The 18,082-nt window shown below is 43.3% G+C and overlaps 1 protein-coding gene across 6 annotated transcripts in view; it reads left to right on the forward strand.

Annotated features, from left to right (window-relative positions):
- DENND1A (DENN domain containing 1A) overlaps nucleotides 1-18,082 on the forward strand; it is a 465,276-nt gene that overhangs the window by 286,020 nt on the left and 161,174 nt on the right. For all 6 annotated transcript variants that reach the window (XM_036329707.1, XM_036329706.1, XM_036329703.1 and 3 more), the window contains one exon: nucleotides 11,886-11,987. In XM_036329707.1, coding sequence (XP_036185600.1) covers nucleotides 11,886-11,987 — 102 coding nt within the window. The remainder of the gene's footprint in view (nucleotides 1-11,885; nucleotides 11,988-18,082) is intronic.

Raw genomic sequence — 18,082 nt, forward strand, 5'->3', positions numbered from 1 at the left:
CAGCGATAATAAATTTACATCCTGCCTCTTTAGCATTTTATTGCAGCTATTTTATACTGGCCGAATGGGTTAAATTGTGAAGCTTGATAAGTACATATGCACATTACCCCTCCTTCGCTTTAGAAGGGGAAAAAAAAGGAAGAAAAAGATAGCTATGATTTTGGAAGTCATCCCAATTTTTAAAAATAAGAGAATTTGGACATTTTGGCATATGGGCTTTTTTAAATGAAATTTCATGGAACTGAAAACAGTCAATTTTAGGTTTCCAAAAATTGTTTTGATTTTCATTGGTATAAATTTGCTCCACATGGTTTTAGGGAAGTTCTGAGAGATGCATTTAAGACTTCGGGGTTGATTTTTTTTTGTCTGAGATTTGTGATTTATTTTTTTAAAGGTGATTTTTTTTCTAACTCAAAGTATAAATCGGAGGGGACAGAGTTCCATTTCTGGGACAGTTTTTGGTAATGACATTGTTAAGCATTGCAAACAAGTGGACTTGGGCTGAATTATTGAACATCATTTCAGCACCATTTGGACACTGCAGTGCAGATTGCTCTCCCCCCATCTCTGGGGTAGAGTTTCGAGGCCAAGGGATTTGGGCCGTTCCATTAGCAGCAGCTGCTGGTGATAAGCAGCATGAGAGTCACCTGTGTAGGGTCAGGCTCATTGAACATCAAGGTTCAGCAGTGTCGGAAGAGAGGGAAGATGCCCAGGAGGGGGCTCCAGGCCACCTGCTGTGTGAGGATCAAAGGGTTGAAAGGTCAGAGGGCGCAGCTCCCTTAATCATATCTGTCTGTGCAATAGCTATTTCAGATTGTAAATCTTGGTGATTTCATTAAGTCCTCCTGGCTGCTACTGGGGCATTGAAATAATAAAATTTTATATCTGTAGCCTTTCCTGCCTCTGGCATCCAGGCCAATACATTCCCTGCAAAATGGGGTGTCTTCATGAAAACCTTTCCTGGAATGGCAGAGCTGTCCTAATGATGCTGCAGACTGGGAAGTGGGGTTCACAGGACCTCATCCTCTGGAATAGTTTGTTTAAGAAGAAAAAAAAATCACTCAGACCATTTAGCAGCCTTTGGGACTTAGGTGGCACCTCTCTTCTGAAAAGCAGGTCACAAATATGACCTATTACTAAACGCTTCAGCTTATGCGCAGGAGGAGAGCTGTGTTCTCCCAGTGCTGCTGCTTACGAAATAGGCCTGTTCTGAAGGCTCCAGGGGCCTTTCTTCTGGGCAGCCCCAAGCAACTGGACAGACATTACTTCCCACTCCGCAGACCTTTCGGGGTTTTTAGAGAGACGTCTCCTGAATATGACTTTCCAAATATTTTTTCTAGATCTTAAAGTTGTTATGGACCTTCAGGGCTCCTTGGCTCTTGGGCAAGACAAATCACAGTAATGGCTACCCCTTTACTGCCCATATGTTTAGGACCCCCTGTAGTTTGTTTGAAAAGTTAAGAGATTTTCACAGTGAAGGTGCCATTTCTGAAATTTAAAGTGTTCCTTTTCACCGGGAGATAAGTTCACTCTGATTAAGTCCGTAATTCTCACTAAGCCATGTTTATGGGGGCAATAAACAATGTTTCAGTGTGCTTGTTAAATTGGGTTTCCAACCTCTCCACTCTTTAAAAATTGACATTTCAAATAAAAGGCAGGTGGAGATGGGAGTCCAGGTTTTCTGTGCTTAGTGATGAATGAATGATGGCAAGTGGCAGTTATGTGGGAGGAATGAGGCCCTGTTTTATTAGAGGGTGACCCCAAACCATTTTGGGACTAGGAAATCACATCTCTTTATACCCCCAGTGAAACTTTTAAATTCAAGTTCCATCGTTTCAAATTGGATGGATACTATTTTTGAAATATTGCCAGACGTATTATATTCATCTTTTAATTTTCACCACAAATCTGTGCTCTTGCTCTAGTAGTGGTGACCCTATTGTACAGATGATGAAATCTGGACACAGAGAAGTTCAGTAACTTGTCAAAGTCACACAGCTAACAATTAGTAGGACTAGAATTCAAACCCAATTATTTTGTTGTGTGAAATGTTTTAGTGTGTGCAAAAGAAAATTTTGACTTTGCCCTACTTTTAGGATCTGTTTGTTATTATGTATCTAGGCTATGATAAGGCTACCATGGAAGTTACAAGAGAAATATGTGACCTGGTTGGTGTCCTCAGTATTTGCTAAGCCAGAAAGTAGAGGGGGCTACACAGAGGGGACAAGGGGACCAGGCTTTGGGACCTGGCAGTCCCAAGCTCCAATCCTAGCTCTGTTATCACTCCAGGGCCTGGGGAAGGAGCTTCAGTTTTCTCTTCTGTAAAATGGTAATAATAATACCTATTCCATGATGTTGCTTTGAGGATCAGATGAAATAATATATTTAAAAACATAGTATTTAAAACTCTGCAGTGTTTTATAGATGACTGGTAAGCATTATTGCAGTGTATGTGAATGTAGTAAGGTTAAAACAGTTTTTTTAAGGGAAAAGTGACAGGTACACATGAAACACTTAGAAACATCACTAAACAAGCTTTAATTGAGGGTCCAAGTATATATTGCCCCCTGTGCCTGGCTTAGGAGCAGAGAGAGGAAGTAGTCAGGAGGTTTTATGGAAGAGCAGGGTCTTACGAGATAGAGGTAATCATGGTGCTCTATGCCTGGGCCTTCTTCCCAGTTTACCAAGCTCTCTGCCATCTCATCTCTCGACTGTGCTATGCAGCCGTGGTGTGAGAGGTTGACACCGTCCTCATCCTTTTTTTACATATGAGGAAATGGAGTCCCCAGCAGTGGGGAAGCTGCTTCAGTTTAAGGCAGAACACCATCAGAGTCAGAGGTGTCCATTCCGTGGACTTGTAGAATGAGCCCCAGCAGAGCTAGCAGAACCAAGCTCGTAGAAGGAGACGGGCTGGCACTCACCAAGCTTCTGCCTTACGGCTGGTGCTCTATGACATGCAGGGCCTACAGCATCTCCCTTCCTCTTCTCAACAATCCTGAATGGTAGGATTGTGACCCCCATGTCACGGAGAAGGAAATTGATGCTGAAGGCAGTGAAATGCCTTGCCTAAAGCTACCTAGCTAGTGAGTGAGTGAGCCAGGACACCAGCCGTGGGGACTTCCTGACCCTGGGCCCAGGACCAGCCAGGGGAGGGAATCAGGCAAGCTCCAGTGAATGGAGATGGCCCGCCAGTGAGGTCTCTTCTACTACACATCACCGTGCCTTTTCTTAGTTGGTTATAATTTATCCCACCACTCCCCATCCGCGTCCTCCCACAAGTAGGCTGGGAGACCCTTGAGTTTAGAGACATGTCTTAGTCAGCTCTCTGTCCTTAAGACCCAGCATAAAGTTGACATGAATGACTGACTGAATGGGTGAATGAATGAATGTCTGGTGGATGGATAGTCAGCCCCTTTGCTGACCTGGGTTGGAAATCTCTGGATTTGTTAATGAGAGTCAGTGCTTATTACCTTGTGAGGAGTGGATTTGGTCTGACCCAGGAGGTGCTTGCAGCACTTCCCTCCCCTGCCAAGCTTCTGTTTCTGTTTAAAGCACACTGGGAAATTCCAGCGGTATTTTCGGGGGTCCTCTGAACTGTCGGGCTTGGACTTTTAATTTTGTGGAGCAGGAAGGAGCAAATCAGTGACTCCTGGCTCCAAAGAAAAGCCACTGCGTTTATCAACTGCTTGGCAGCTCAGTGACCTTTGGGGCCTGAGGAAGGGAAGGAAAATGTCACTCTTCCCTCTGTGTTTATCCGAGATTTCAGGAGGGAATAAAGAGTTTAGAATACAGAATATTTGCCTTTCCTTTTCCTGTCCTTTCCACTTTTCCTCTGATTTCTCTTTCTTTTCCTCCTAGGAGGCCACCAGGTCCCCATGCTGTTCTTTGTTATGTGCTCATATATATGCGTGTGCATTTGAGCACACTTTGTGCTGTAGAGTGGACAGAACATTGATTCAGATCCTTTTTCTGACAAAAGCCAGTTGTACAAATATAGGCTATTTAATCACTTTAGCCTCCATTTTCTTATCCATCAAATGGGTATGATATTCTGTAGGAAATCCTCTCCCCTGGGAACTTTAATGGAGCCTGGGCCAATCACAAACTACTTAAGGACTATTCTTCTAGTACTTGCCTAGCAAACATCTGTTAAATTACAGTTGCTCAATACCTCTGTCCATCAAAACAATGTGTCAGAGCAGTTAGTAAGAGGAGTTGGGTAGTACAAAGGTATTGGTGTTCAACTGGGTTCAGTGTTCAGCTCCACTACTTCTAAATTGGAGGACTTTGGACAACTTATTTTACTTGTCTGACCCTCAGTCTCTTTGTCTCTCCACTGAGGTGTCATGAGCATTATATTAAAAGGTACATGTGAAGGTTTGGGCCATGGGAGGAACACATCAGCCCGTAGCTCTCACTTTGTTGCTGTGAAAGTCAGTAAGAGGATGGACACAGAGCATGTAACGTCGTCCTGGCCTGCCCAGGCCCCGGTAAAGTCAGCTGTGACTCCGCATATCACATAACCAGGAGTGCAGTTAACCTAAGAGGTGACTTCAGGAAGCCCAGCAACAGTCAGTCAGTGAGGATAAAGTTTGGATTAACAAACTATTAAGATGTAATTTTTGGTTTAGTTTTAACCATATCCATCCTTGAAATTTAAAAACAAAACAAAACTGCAGAGAGGTCAGACTTAAGGGAGACAAAGTATAATGAAGGAGCCTTGTCCGTTGTACCCGTCTCATAGAGGGACACTGCACGTCTTTGAGCCAAAGCAGTGTGTTGTGGGTATGATAACCCTAGACTCAGGAGGAGGCTGTGTCCTCTTGAAGCAAAGTGTCCTTGCAGGAAGTTGGTCTGGGCCCATCCCCTTTGCTTGGTGGTCTAGTTGTTAGTCTCAGAGGTGCTGGCTTGGCCATAGGAGAGGAGACTGTGCTTATGGCCCTCGGGGATCATTCCAGAAGGGAGAATTCCTACCTGTGGTCAAGGCCAGCACCCTGGGCACATGGGAACATGGCCATGTAGGTGCAAAATAAACATTTCTATTTTTCTTTTTACTTAATCTTCTCACAAGTCTATGTAGTGAGTGGTTATATCCCCATTTTATAGATGAAGAAATTGAGGCTCTACTAGGTTATAACCTGCCCTGAGTCCTGAGTAAGAATTGAACAAGATAGAATCGAAAGCCCAGTCCATCTGATTCATGTTCCTGCTGCTCTCCCAAACCATGCTGACTCCAGACTACAAGTATCTCAGAAGGTACCCAAGAATGTTGCGTTTTGCTCCTCACTGGAGAGGGCGACAGGACAGATTAAAGACGCCGTGTATATGCTGGAGGCGTCTACCTTTGCAAACTAATTGACAGTGAAAGTATTCTAGATTGAATCCTTTTTTATCAATAGAATTATTGCTATCTTGTTTTTTGTAATAAGTTAATACACAGTGCTTGTTAGATAATAGACTTTATCCTAAGTACAATACATGTTAACTCATTTAATCACCATAACAATCTTATAAGTAATGACTTCGTATTACTTACTTTTTATAAACATTTTACTGAAATGTGAGGTTTATAGGGAAAAATGCACTCATCCAAAGTGTACAGCAAGATGAGTGTTTACACGGGAGGCCCACCATGTAACCACCAGCAGATCAAGAAACAAAATATCACCAGCCCTCCAGAAGCCCCTCTTGCCCTCCTGTAATCATTCTTCCTCCCACCCAAGGGTAACCATTATCCTGGGTGTCAGTACTGTTTTAATCCTGTACAGATGAGGAAACTGAGGCATGGGGGAGGTGAATAAAAGGTTTGCCCAAGGTAGCACCGTTGTCACCGGCAGAGTTGGGATTCAGGCTCCAGCAGTCTGGCTCCAGGAATGTGCTCACATTTCTGAGACAGCCCAGAAAATAACAGTTGGTTGGTGGTGGTTTAAAGTAACCTTTGGTCTGAGAATCAGGTGTTTAAATTCTTAGTCTTGGAACTCTAATCCATTTATTGATATAACTTTCAAACTGCAAGGATAGAGACTCACTTTTCATAGCTCCCCTCCCCCATTTATTGCTTACTCACTGCAATCAGGCACTGTGTTAACGTCTTTATACAAACTAGCTCAACCCTCACAACACAGCTGTGCAGTAGGTGGTATTATCCCCATTTTATAGATAAGAACTTGGTAACACAGTAGCAGAGGCAAGGCTTGAATCTGGCTGTCTGATTCCAGAAACCACGGTCACCTTAACCACCACATGAACTCCTATCTCGCCTCCTGTGTCAACTGTGAATTAATTCTACACTAATTAATCATGGTAATTTCACATGATTGTTATCATTGCCATCATTATTGTTATTCCCATTGCACTTCCTTGAGCAAACTCCAATTTGCTTACAGTGGGCTTACGTTGTCCGTTTGGGCTTACGTTGACATCTGCTGCAAGGCCTGCCTCCCAGTAGAGTGAATCCAGGCACAGTATTTCGTTCATTCTCCAATTAGTGAGCACTTTCCCTCTGCAGGTATGGCGCTGGGCATGGGAGACACGGGAACAAATAAGACATGCCCTGTCCTGACGATGGTCCTAGTGAAGGACAACAGAAAAGAACCACTTACCCCACATGTGCCACCTCAGGACCCACCACCTCCATCCTAGATCGGTGCTCAGCGGAGGAGCACAGGTGGAACTGGCCCTGCTCCACTCCAGCGTTCAACTTCCTCAGCCAGGGAGCGCCAGGTGCTCTGAGCGCTCAGATCTTCTGGGTTACATTGTCAGTGCAAACACTTGCTGTTTATTTTAAGACATGGTTCTAAGTCCTACATTTTGTCACTAGCTGCCCAGTCTTCTCCCTGGACAGGTAGGATCACCCCCAATCTGTGTGAGGAGCTGGTGCGGTTTGAACAAGGGTAGGTGACATTTTATATTTTAGGGGGAAACTCCTTGTTTCCAACTTTAGAAAGTCAGGCTCAGTAAAGCCTTCTTAGCTGTAATAGAGTGATTCTCAAGTGGACCCAACTTTTGTGTAGGGAAGTAGATCAGAATTTCTAGGAGCATTGGATTTCCATGCTTATTCTTAAAGGGCATAAGTGGAAAACAAAGTTTTAAAAAATCCTGGACTAGCAAAAAAGGAAAGAGGAAGGCAGGGAGCCAAACACAGCTGTAAATCAGAATGTACATTGGGTGATGGCCTAGGGAAAAAGTACCTTGTCGTGTAGCATTCACCATCATTCCTGCATTGTTATTTTTTATAGTCTATTGTGATTTTATTCTATGTTCTGGACATAGTACTAGTGTGTTTATCAACTTCATTGGGGTATAATTTATTTACAACAAACCATCCATTTAAAATGTATGATTTGTTCATGAAACTACTTCCACCACAGTAAAGATGTAGAATATTCCCATTACCCTCAAAAGATCATTCCTTTTTATTTAACAAATGTTTATGTTAAGCTGCTCATGTGCCAGGCACAACTGAGTACCTTAAAAAGATTAAGTAGCCCATTTAATCTTTTTTTTAAAAATATATATATATGTATATATATATATATATATATATATATATATATATATATATATATTTTATTGATTTTCCACAGAGAAGAAGGGAGAGAGATAGAGAGTTAGGAACATCGATGAGAGAGAAACATCGATCAGCCGCCTCCTGCACATCTCCTACTGGGGATGTGCCCGCAACCCAGGCACATGCCCCCGACCGGAATCGAACCTGGGACCTTTCAGTCCACAGGCCGACGCTCTATCCACTGAGCCAAACCGGTTTCGGCTTTTAAAATATATTTTATTGATTTTTTCAGAGAAGAAGGGAGAGGGATAGAGAGTTAGAAACATCGATGAGAGAGAAACATCGATCAGCTGCTTCCTGCACACTCCCTACTGGGTATGTGCCTGCAACCAAGGTACATGCCCTTGACCAGAATTGAACCTGGGACCCTTGAGTCCGCAGGCCGACCCTCCATCCACTGAGCCAAACCGGTCAGGGCCCATTGAATCTTTATAACAAGCTGACGAGGTAGGCACTATCACCCCGTTTGTACAGGAAGAAACTGAGGCCCAGAGAGATTAAGTGGAGTGCCCAAGTTTACACAGTTGGTGAGTGGTGGAGCTGGATTACAACTCAGACCAGCTCCTAGGGCAGGGGTGGGCAAACTTTTTGACTCGAGGGCCACCATGGGTTCTTAAACTGGACCGGAGGGCCGGAGCAAAAGCATGGATGGAGTGTTTGTGTGAACTAATATAAATTCAAAGTAAACATCATTACATAAAAGGGTACGGTCTTTTTTTTTTTTTTAGTTTTATTCATTTCAAACGGGCCGGATCCCGCCCGAGGGCCCTAGTTTGCCCACGGCTGTTCTAGATCCTGTGTTCTTCTCCTAAAGGTTGTGCTACCTCTCATTCATCCATCTCGTGACCCCCAAGAAGCCCACTGACGAAGGGAGGAATTGAACACTTGTATGAAGAACTCCAGAGTGACTTCTCGTTGTGGTTGTGGGAATAGCCACGGGCATACACAGGGAAAGGCGAACTTCCTGCTACGTCTGGCCCTATGGAGTGAGGCTAGCCAGGCTCCACTGAGTTCTCAGGGACTCACGAGAGGGGACACACAGGCAGCTGAGCCACTGTTAGGCAAATGCCCATTCTGGATGTCCTGGCAATCACGAGAACTCTTTTATATACATGCGCTTATCTTATCCTCACAACTCGATGAGGTGGGTACTGGCATGATCCCTGTATTACAAATGAAAACTTGGGGGATTTAAGAGGTCAAGTGAATTGCCCCAGGCAACCCAAGAGGTAAGGGGCAATCCAGACGTGACACTTAACTCCCCTTGGCTGCCTTGACCAACTCCTTGTCCTGAAAGGCAGGGGTCAGACTAAGTCTGTCAGTTTCAAAGCATAAAGGGAAAGCCATTTTTTATTAACAATGTTTATGGGAAGATGCCACTTTTGTGTATTTCTCTGTGCAGGAAATGCCATTTGGAAAGCATTGTGCATGTCAGTATTTTTTTTCTTCTTTCTGAAAAAAAGCCTATGGAGCCTGGTGAGGGGAGGGTTTGCAGCTGGCAGGAGCTTTGGCATATGTTGTAACTAAAAAGAGAGGGAATGTGTTGGTGGGACAAGCTACCGGAGCCGTCTCGGTGTGCGGCGGTACTAGTAAGTGTTTTAATTGGGTAGAGTTTTTGGAGGACTATTTTGACATCTGCTCGTGTCTTTGCTGATTTTTCTTCACTTAGAGTAGGAAACACAAGCTGTGGATGAAATGACTTTAAAATAATTGGAAGTAAAGCTATCTTTTTCAAAGTTGAGTTTGAGAGGGACACTTTTTAAGAAGTAGAAAGTAAATTCCACTTCTAGGAATCCATCCTAAAGCACAGATTTCACAACAGCATTCCATATAATAGTGTCTGAACAACTGGATATAATCACCAGCAAAGAGACTTGGATGGGTTTGTTTCCATGAAGTGAAACATTTTGTAGCAATTAGTAATGATCTTTATAAAGGTTTTAATGAAGTGGAGCACTGCTTATATGGTAATAAATGAGAGAGTCAGAAAGAAACATTAAGAATTATTTCAACTGTGTTTTTTAAAAATAGGGATTAGAGCAGAGGAATGTGGAAAGAAATACAGAGAAATGTTACCTCCAACTTTGAACGCCTGTGTCTTTCCTGTTTTTGTATGGCGGGCCTCTGTAATTTTCCTGACACAAAAGGCAAGAGAACACAGGTCCCCAGCGGGTTGGTGTAACTGCACGCCCAGCCTTGGTACTTGTTCTGGGATGTCTTTACAGAGTCTGGCTTTTGAGTCAGACTCGGCACAAACGCCAGCTCTGCCCCTCACTAGCTGTGTGACTTGGGCAGTTGGTTTGACCTCCTTGAGCCCTGTTTCCTTCTTGTTACCATGGAGATGATGGTATCTCCCTCATAACATGGACAGGATTAAATGACCTGGCACCCTGTTAGTATCCAACTTCCTTCTCCACAGCACTTCCCTCTCCCACCCGCAGTTTGAGATATTTTGTTGGGTTTTATGTCTTTTTCATTCCCCTTGTTCCATGAGCCTTTCATGGATAAGGCACCATCCAGCTGAGCTGGCCTCCGATTCTTTCCTTGGGACCCTGAGCTTCAGGAAGGCCCTGAGTCGAATGCCAACAGCCCCTTGGGAAGAGGCCTTGCCGCCGGGAGGGCAGCATTGTCCTACAAGAGGAAACCATGCTCACCCAGCTCCTGCCTGGGCAGTTTGGTTTCTAAGGGGACCCTGGCCGGCTCAGTCAGAAAAAAGGGCCAGGTTTTTTCCTCTCCTTCAGCTTGCTGCCATTGTTGAAAAAGTAAATACTCCACACAGCTTAACCAGCAAGTCCTCCAGTCAGGAGTGGGAAGTAATCAAAAGCCTGTTACAGCCCAGCCGTGGAGAGCCCACAAGGGCTGGTCTGTGCCACTGGGGCCCCACGGGAACACCGAAACAGTGCCAGAACTGGTCCACACCAACATTCCGCTCGCTGCCTTTCGGCCCCTGCAGCCTCTCTCCAGTGGCCGGGCCCCACCCCCTTGTATTTGGAACTCTTTGGAAGATCAGAAGAGAAGAAAGATAGGTAGGTAGATAGGTACAGAGATACATAGATGGGTGATTTAGGGTGCAGGGCCCTCAGCTCCGTTGTCAAAGCCTCCCCAGCTGAGCTATGGCTCAGCCCCCTGTGGCCCCTTTTCTGATTCTGTTTCTGGTGCCACCGTCTTTGAAGTGAGAGCCCAGCAATTACTAAGAAAGGACAGAGGACTTTCGCACTAAAACCACTGACTCTACAGCTTTCAGACCAATCAGGGCTGACGTATGTATCATAAAAGTAATAATAATAGCTACTATTTAGAAGTTCTACTGTGTGCCCAGCAGCCCAGCGGAGAAGTGGGGTAAGGAGGGCAGTCACAGTTATCCTCTCAGTTTTACAAAAGAAGAAGCCACAGAGTAGCCACATAACCTCGGGGAAGGCCACATCACCTCTCCGAGCCTCATTTTCTCACCTCTGAAGTGGGAATGGTGACACCTCCCCTGCAGCTACATTGCTGAAAATGAAAGAATCTATGAAAATGCTGTGTGAGCTCTAAAGTGTGTGTTAGTGAAAAAGGTTGTCATCGAGGCTGTTTTTGTAACTTCCTGCTAGCACACTGCTGTATTTAACCTGTCAGATTGCAAAGGGAGGCAGCTAAGGAGCCCTATGCAATCAGGAGTCTCAATGTTCTCATCTGTAAAATGGGGACTATGCTTTGTGATGTGTACTGTTATCAATGCTGTTTGCTGATAGCGCTTACCTTGTAAGTAAGGTGGTCAGTTAATATGAATGGTGGGGTTTGGAGGGAGAATAAATTTCTAAGTAGCCAATCTTGTCCCTCCTCTGTAGGTCTCAGCCCATAGTAAGCCTTTAGTAAAGTTTATTAATTGATTGGTAAGTTTGTGGCCGAGGCCCCTACGGCCTGGAGACGTCGATAGCAGAAGTTTGAGGCTCCTGGTCTTATTAAGTGGAAGGGTTCCAGGATTCTGCCCTCTGGGAGTGTTATTTCAACCCCAGGAAGTTTCAGACCAGCAAGGCTCCACCCTCCTGCTGGGAGGAATCTGGAAATGTTTACTTAGGTACCAAGTTCTGTCCTAGAGGCTGGGGTTTGAGACAAGGAACATAGACCAATGTTAATGAGCACTTACCAAATCCTTTTGTTGGTGCTGGTTATGATGCAGTGGGGAGCCAAACAGGTGAGCCCCTGCGGGAGCCCATACCCCAAAGTGTCAAGTGTCACTTTGTTTCCTATTCCCCTTCCCCAGAGAAGGCCAGGGGAAGATGTGTGTCCTCATGGTGCTTTGGTGATTTCTGTTTTGGAATTTTTTTATTTGCAGAAAGTTCGAAACATGGCCCTGGATGATGTCGTGATCTTAAACGTGGACACCAACACCCTGGAAACCCCCTTCGACGACCTGCAGAGCCTCCCGAATGATGTGGTAGGTAACAAGCCCTTGGGGTCTGACCCCTGTGGGTGACCGTGCATGTGACACATCTGTGGGGAAGGGGAAATGGGGGACACCTGTGACTTTCCTGTGGCCTAAGGATTGCACTGCGGTTCTCTGTTCTCTCTGGAAGCTTTGTCTCAGTTCAGTGAAGGAAGTTTCCTACACTTTTGCTCTCAGCTCACCATGAGGTGTTGAGGGAGTCATTGTGTTCTGTGAAGATGTTCCATCTGTAGCATAAACAACGGCTTCCCTTCACTGACTTCCTGCCCCTCTAAACCTCTTCTCCATCCGTCCTAAACGCCACCTGATCCAAGCCCTTATTTCTCTCTTGCACTGTTACCAGCAGTCTCTGAACTGGTTCTCAGAACTCCAGACCTTCTTTCTCATGACCAGTTACCTTTCGAAGCATCAATCTATATATATAAAAAACCCTAATATGCAAATAGACCAAACGGTGGAACCACCCAACAACCGAACAACTGGTTGCTATGACATGCACTGACCACCAGGGGGCGTGCACGGAGCATGGCATGCATCGGCAGCAGGGGGAAGAGTGCGTAACATGGCAGGCCACGGTGGGATGCTGGAGCAAGTGAACAGGGGTGCCAGACCAAGGCGGGGCACCGGTCGCTGTCATCGGGGCGAGACTCTGGTGGTTACTGAAAATTCTTTGCTCCCGTGTGCCACAGTCCCACCCGGCACTCGAACCTGCTGCTGCCGCTGGCCCTGCTCACACTCACACCCGCTGTCGGCGCTGAAGCCACCACTTGCACTTGCTGTTGGCACCCGCATCAGCCCCGATGGCGTGGCACCCTCAGTGGGTGCGAGCGGCAGCTGCCAGCCCCAATCGCCCCTCAGGACTTCACCGCCCCTTGCTCCTGAGGGACAATCCGGACAGCAGGCGCCACTCACACCCACTGCTGGCGCCAGCCCTAATCGCTCCACGTCTTCAGTGGGTGCAAGTGGGGCCGGCGCCATCAGCGCGTGGGAGCGGCAGCAGTGGGAGTGGGGCTGTCGACAGGAGACCGGAGGTCACGGCAGTGGGAGGGGCTGGGCGGGGGTGTGGAAGATGGGCCGAGACCTGCCCCTGTGCCTACTGTGGCCTCACTGCCCACAGTTCTTTTCAAGGTGCATGAATTCATGCACTGGGCCCCTACTTTAACTCTATTTCCCTAATTTAGTTATATTTAGTTATAGTTATGTGTAACTAAATCTAGCTATACTTAAAACCATTTCATAATTCTTAAAAATTTTCTAAAGACAAAAAATCCTTCCATAACTTCCCTGCACCTATAGATTAGAGGCATGTTTCTTATATTGGCTTTGGAATCAGACCTGTATTTAGATGCTGGCTTCTTTGCATACTAGCCATGTCATCTTGGGCAAAATTGCTTAAGCTCTCTGAACCTTAGCTTCCTTATAAGGTTGTTGTGAGAATTAAATGTATATAGTATCTGTAGACCATGTCCTAAGAGCTCTATAGACTGTGGTTAATATTAATGAATTATGGATGCAAATGATGACTATCATGGCATTCAAGGCCCTCCTTCATGATGTGACCCTCCTGTTTTCCCTGAGCTTTAGCTCTCTCCTCACTGCTTCAAACCCTGTGTTATGGCTGTTTGGAACTGTTAGTATTTCTTCCAAATTTACCTGTTGTTTCATAACTTCATACCTTGCATACAGAGTTTCTTTTTTCCCAAATGTCCCACCCCATCTGTCAGTCTTCAAGACTCATTCTTTAAGACTTAACTCTAAAGATTAGGCTGTAAAAACCTTCCCTGATCTCTCCAAGTAGATTTGACTGTATCTTTCCCTCTGTACCCACAGCTCTTTATTCTGCTTGTATAATTATACTTATCTTCCTGCAGGATAATTTATTACACATTCTGGTTTTCCCTTTTAATTGTGAGTTATTTGAGGGCAGGAATCAAGTTTTATTCATCTATGTTTCCCAGGGATCTAGCAGCCACTGAATAGATAGATGGAAGGATGGAGGAGACATATGGATTGGGTTATTTTGGTAGATGAAATCTTGCAAAACATGGCATTTGTGCTGGAAATTTTATTAAAAGAGGCCTTTGTTCTGTTTCTAGCTAGAATGGAGTAATTGGAACTAGATTTTTGCCCCTGCCATTAATGACTAAAACTCAGGACAAATATGAAAACAACTGTTTTCACATACTGGACAAAAGTAGTACAGGAGTATGATCCCTGAGAGAAAGGAAACAAGTAAGATGAGTTCTGTGGTCCCCCTGGCTTTCTGCCTGGAGGCATTTTCTGGACCGTGGGCCAGGAGCGGGGGTCCCCAGCCAAGCACAACAGTCTTGCTGAGTTGAGGGGTTACAGATCTGAATTCGAGGAAGAGGTGGTTTCAATTTGTGGGCCAGATATTCAGACAGGAGCAAGCTAGCTGCTCAGTAAAAGAGCTTCAGAAGTCTGAATTGGGTCCTCTTGACTAATCTGCCTACCTATAGAGGGAGCTCACACCGACTGGGAATCATTCAAGCTCTGACCCACCAGAAAAGGAAGATGTGGTGATTACTCAGGACTTTCATCAGAGACCCTAGAGGCAAAGCCTTGGTAGGATCTAAATTAGTATCTAGAGCAAAAATAGCCCTTTCCTAACAAAGCTTAAAAATCAGGCCTTGAGGAACGTGAGAGAGGGTTGCAGGGATGCTGGTAATGTGCTGATTCTTTATGTTAGTGCCAGTTCCGTGGGCAAGCTATCCTCAAGCGAAACACCAATGATATTTATACTTTTTGTTTGTGTGTTAAACTTAAATAAAAAGTTTTAAACAAAACTATTTCCTTAAAAAAAAAAAAAGCCTTAAAAGGATCAACCTTATATGCAAGAAATTCAACCGCCTGTCAAAATAAACTTTAACCCTCTTTAAAAGAAGACAACAAAATCTAACACTCAGCAACACAGCCTCACAGTAACTAGCAGCCTGTCAAAAAAAAGTACCAGATGTTGACAATCAGGAAAATGTAACCCATAACCAAGAGGAAAATTCATCAATAGAAACAAATTCAGAAATGACAGACACGATGGAATTAGCAGACAAGAACCTTATGATAGATATTATAAATATGCTCATGAATTTAAAGGAAGCCCTGGATTTGATGAGGAGAGAAACAAAAGATATCAAAAGAATGAGAGGGAACATCTAAAGGTGAAAAATATAATACCTGGACTGAAAATTTCACTGATAGGATTAAGAAGATATTAGACACCACATCTTAAAAGATCAATGAACTCAAAGACATACCAGTAAAAACTGTTCACTATGAAGCAGAGAAAGGAAAAATACTGGAAAAGGTTAACAGGCCCTTCAGGACCCACAGCCCAATATCAAGAGGACTAACATACAGGTAATTTGAGCCCTAAAAGGAGAGGAAGGTAGGGAAAGACAGAAGAGATATTTAAAGAGATCGTAGGCAATTTTTTTCAGTTGTGATGAAAATGATTAATGCAGAGTTCCAAGAAGCACATTGTACCTCAAGCTTAATGGACCCAAACAAAACCACACCAAGGGTAGATTCTGAAATTACTCAATACCAGTGGTAAAAACAAAAGCTTAAAATTAGCTAGAGAAAAAACACACACACACACACAAATGAAAGAAGTAATGGCAGAAGACTTCTTGTAAAAAAAACTGCACAGCCAGAAGTTAATGGATTGACATTTTTAAAGTAATAAAGGAAAATTTTATCAAACTAGAATAGTATATCCAGTGAAAATATCCTTCACACATGAAGACACAATTAAGGCCTTTTCAGAAAAACAAAAAGTGAGAGAAATTGTCAGCAGACCTGCACTACAAGAAATGTTAAAGGAAGTTCTTCAGATGAAAGAAAAAGGATACCCTAGAGAACAGTAAGGGGTGATGAATGCCAGAAATAGTAAATATATGGAGAATGTAAGATTCCTTTTCTCATTTTTAATTTCTACAAAAGGTAATTGAGTTAAAGTAGAAATCATCCCTATGTTCACAGCAGCACAATTGATAATAGCTAAGATCTGGAAACAGCCCAAGTGCCCATTAGTAGATGAGTGGATAAAAAAGCTTAGGTACATATATATCATGGAATACTATGCAGCAATAAAAAGAAGGATGTCTTACCCTTTGAGACAGCATGGAGGGACCTGGAGAGTATTATGCTAAGTAAAGTAAGTCAGCCAGAGAAAGACAAGTATCACATGATTTCATTCATAAGACTTGAAGCAGAGAGTCATGGAACAGACTGACATACCTCAATGTGGGGTTGGGGGGACAAGAAGAGATAAACCAAAGAACATATATACTTATATGCATAGCCCATGGACACAGGCAATAGTGTAGTGAAGACCTGGAGTGGCTAGAAGCTGGGAGGAGGGGGAGAGTGGGGGGGGGGGGTAGAGAATGGGAGATATCTGTAATACTATCTGTAATACTATAAAAAATATATTAAAAAATAAAATACACAGTTGACGATGAAAAAAAAGATCCAGAGACATAGAAGCATAGAACAGATCATCAAATCTCAGAGGGAAGGCAGGGGTGAGTGGGTGGATGGGAAGAGATCAACCAAAGAACTTGCATGCAGATATGCATAACCCATGGAAACAGACAATAGGGTGGTGGAGGCCTGGGTTGGGGGGTGGGAGCAGGCTATAAGGGATCATTGGGAGAATAAAGGGGACATATGTAATACTTTCAACAATAAAGATTTTAAAAAATAAAGTAGAAATCACCAGTGTATTGTGTATAATAACATAACTAGAGGTAAAATATATGACTATGATAGCACAAGGGACAGGGCAAGGGTGGAGAATGGAGGTTTGCTGTTTTAAAGTTCTTAAATTATATGGAAGCCAGTATACTATTATTTGTGAGCAGACTATTAAGTTAAGGATGTATATTGTAAACTTTAAAGGAGCCACTAAAGAAAATAAATAAGATAAAGATACCTGGCTAATAAGCCAATATTGAACACCCAAAAGATTTTTGAGGAAAAGAATAAAGGAATCAACATAAATGGAACAAATAGAAAAGTTAGCAAGATGATAGATTTACCCAACTCTATTATTATATTAAATGTGCATTATCTAAATACTCCAATTAAGGGAGATTAATAAATTATATTTTAAAATAAGACCCAGTTATATGTTGTCTACATGAATTCCACCTTAAATATAAAGAGTTAGAGAAATGAAAAATAAAAGGCTGGAAAAGATACCATGCAGACACAAATCAAAAGATAGTGGATAGAGGATAAGAGGCAAATCTTCCTTATTGAAGAATTCCAAATAGCATCTGTAGATACTCTCCTCCCTAGGAAAAGAGCTTAATACTCCCAAACATCCATACACATGAGTGTGGGCTGAACTTAGTGACTCACTTCCAAAAAAAAAAATAGAGTATGTAAAGGGAAAAAGAGTAATGTTAATGGAGAAATAGCAGGTACTCCTTTAATCCAGTGATCAGGGTTTACATCACCAGTGATGCCATGTGAATATCATCTAACCCTGATATGATGTCATGAGAGGGATCCATCACCCCTCTGCTAGTCTTTCCAAAACCCCAGTCAAATCATGGCAGAAATGTCAGATGAACCCAGATTTGGGGCATTCTATAAATTACCTGATTAGTACATCTCGAACTGTCAAGGTCATAAAAATATGGGAAAGACTGAGGAACTTCACAGACCAGAGGATACTAAGAAGACATGACAACTGAATGCTCAGTGAGATCCTGAAATAAGAAAAGGACACTAATGCGAAAACTCGTGAAATCACAATAAATTTGGTACATTAATAATAATATACCAGTGTTGGTTTCTTAGTTTTGACAAATGTTTTATATAAAATATATTAGGGGAAACTGAAACTGGGTGAGGTGTATATGGATACTCTGTTATCTTTGCAACTTTTCTGTAAACCTAAAAATATTTCAGAATAAAAAGTATATTTTTAAGGGGAAAGTAGAAGAGGGGGATGGGAGAACTAAATGGTGATAGAAAGAGACTTGATTTGGGGTGATGAACATATAATACAATATACAGATGGTGTATTATAGAATTGTACCCCTGAAACCTATATA

The sequence above is a fragment of the Myotis myotis genome, unplaced genomic scaffold, assembly GCF_014108235.1.
Source record: "Myotis myotis isolate mMyoMyo1 unplaced genomic scaffold, mMyoMyo1.p scaffold_m19_p_12, whole genome shotgun sequence".
NCBI classification, from domain to species: domain Eukaryota; kingdom Metazoa; phylum Chordata; class Mammalia; order Chiroptera; family Vespertilionidae; genus Myotis; species Myotis myotis.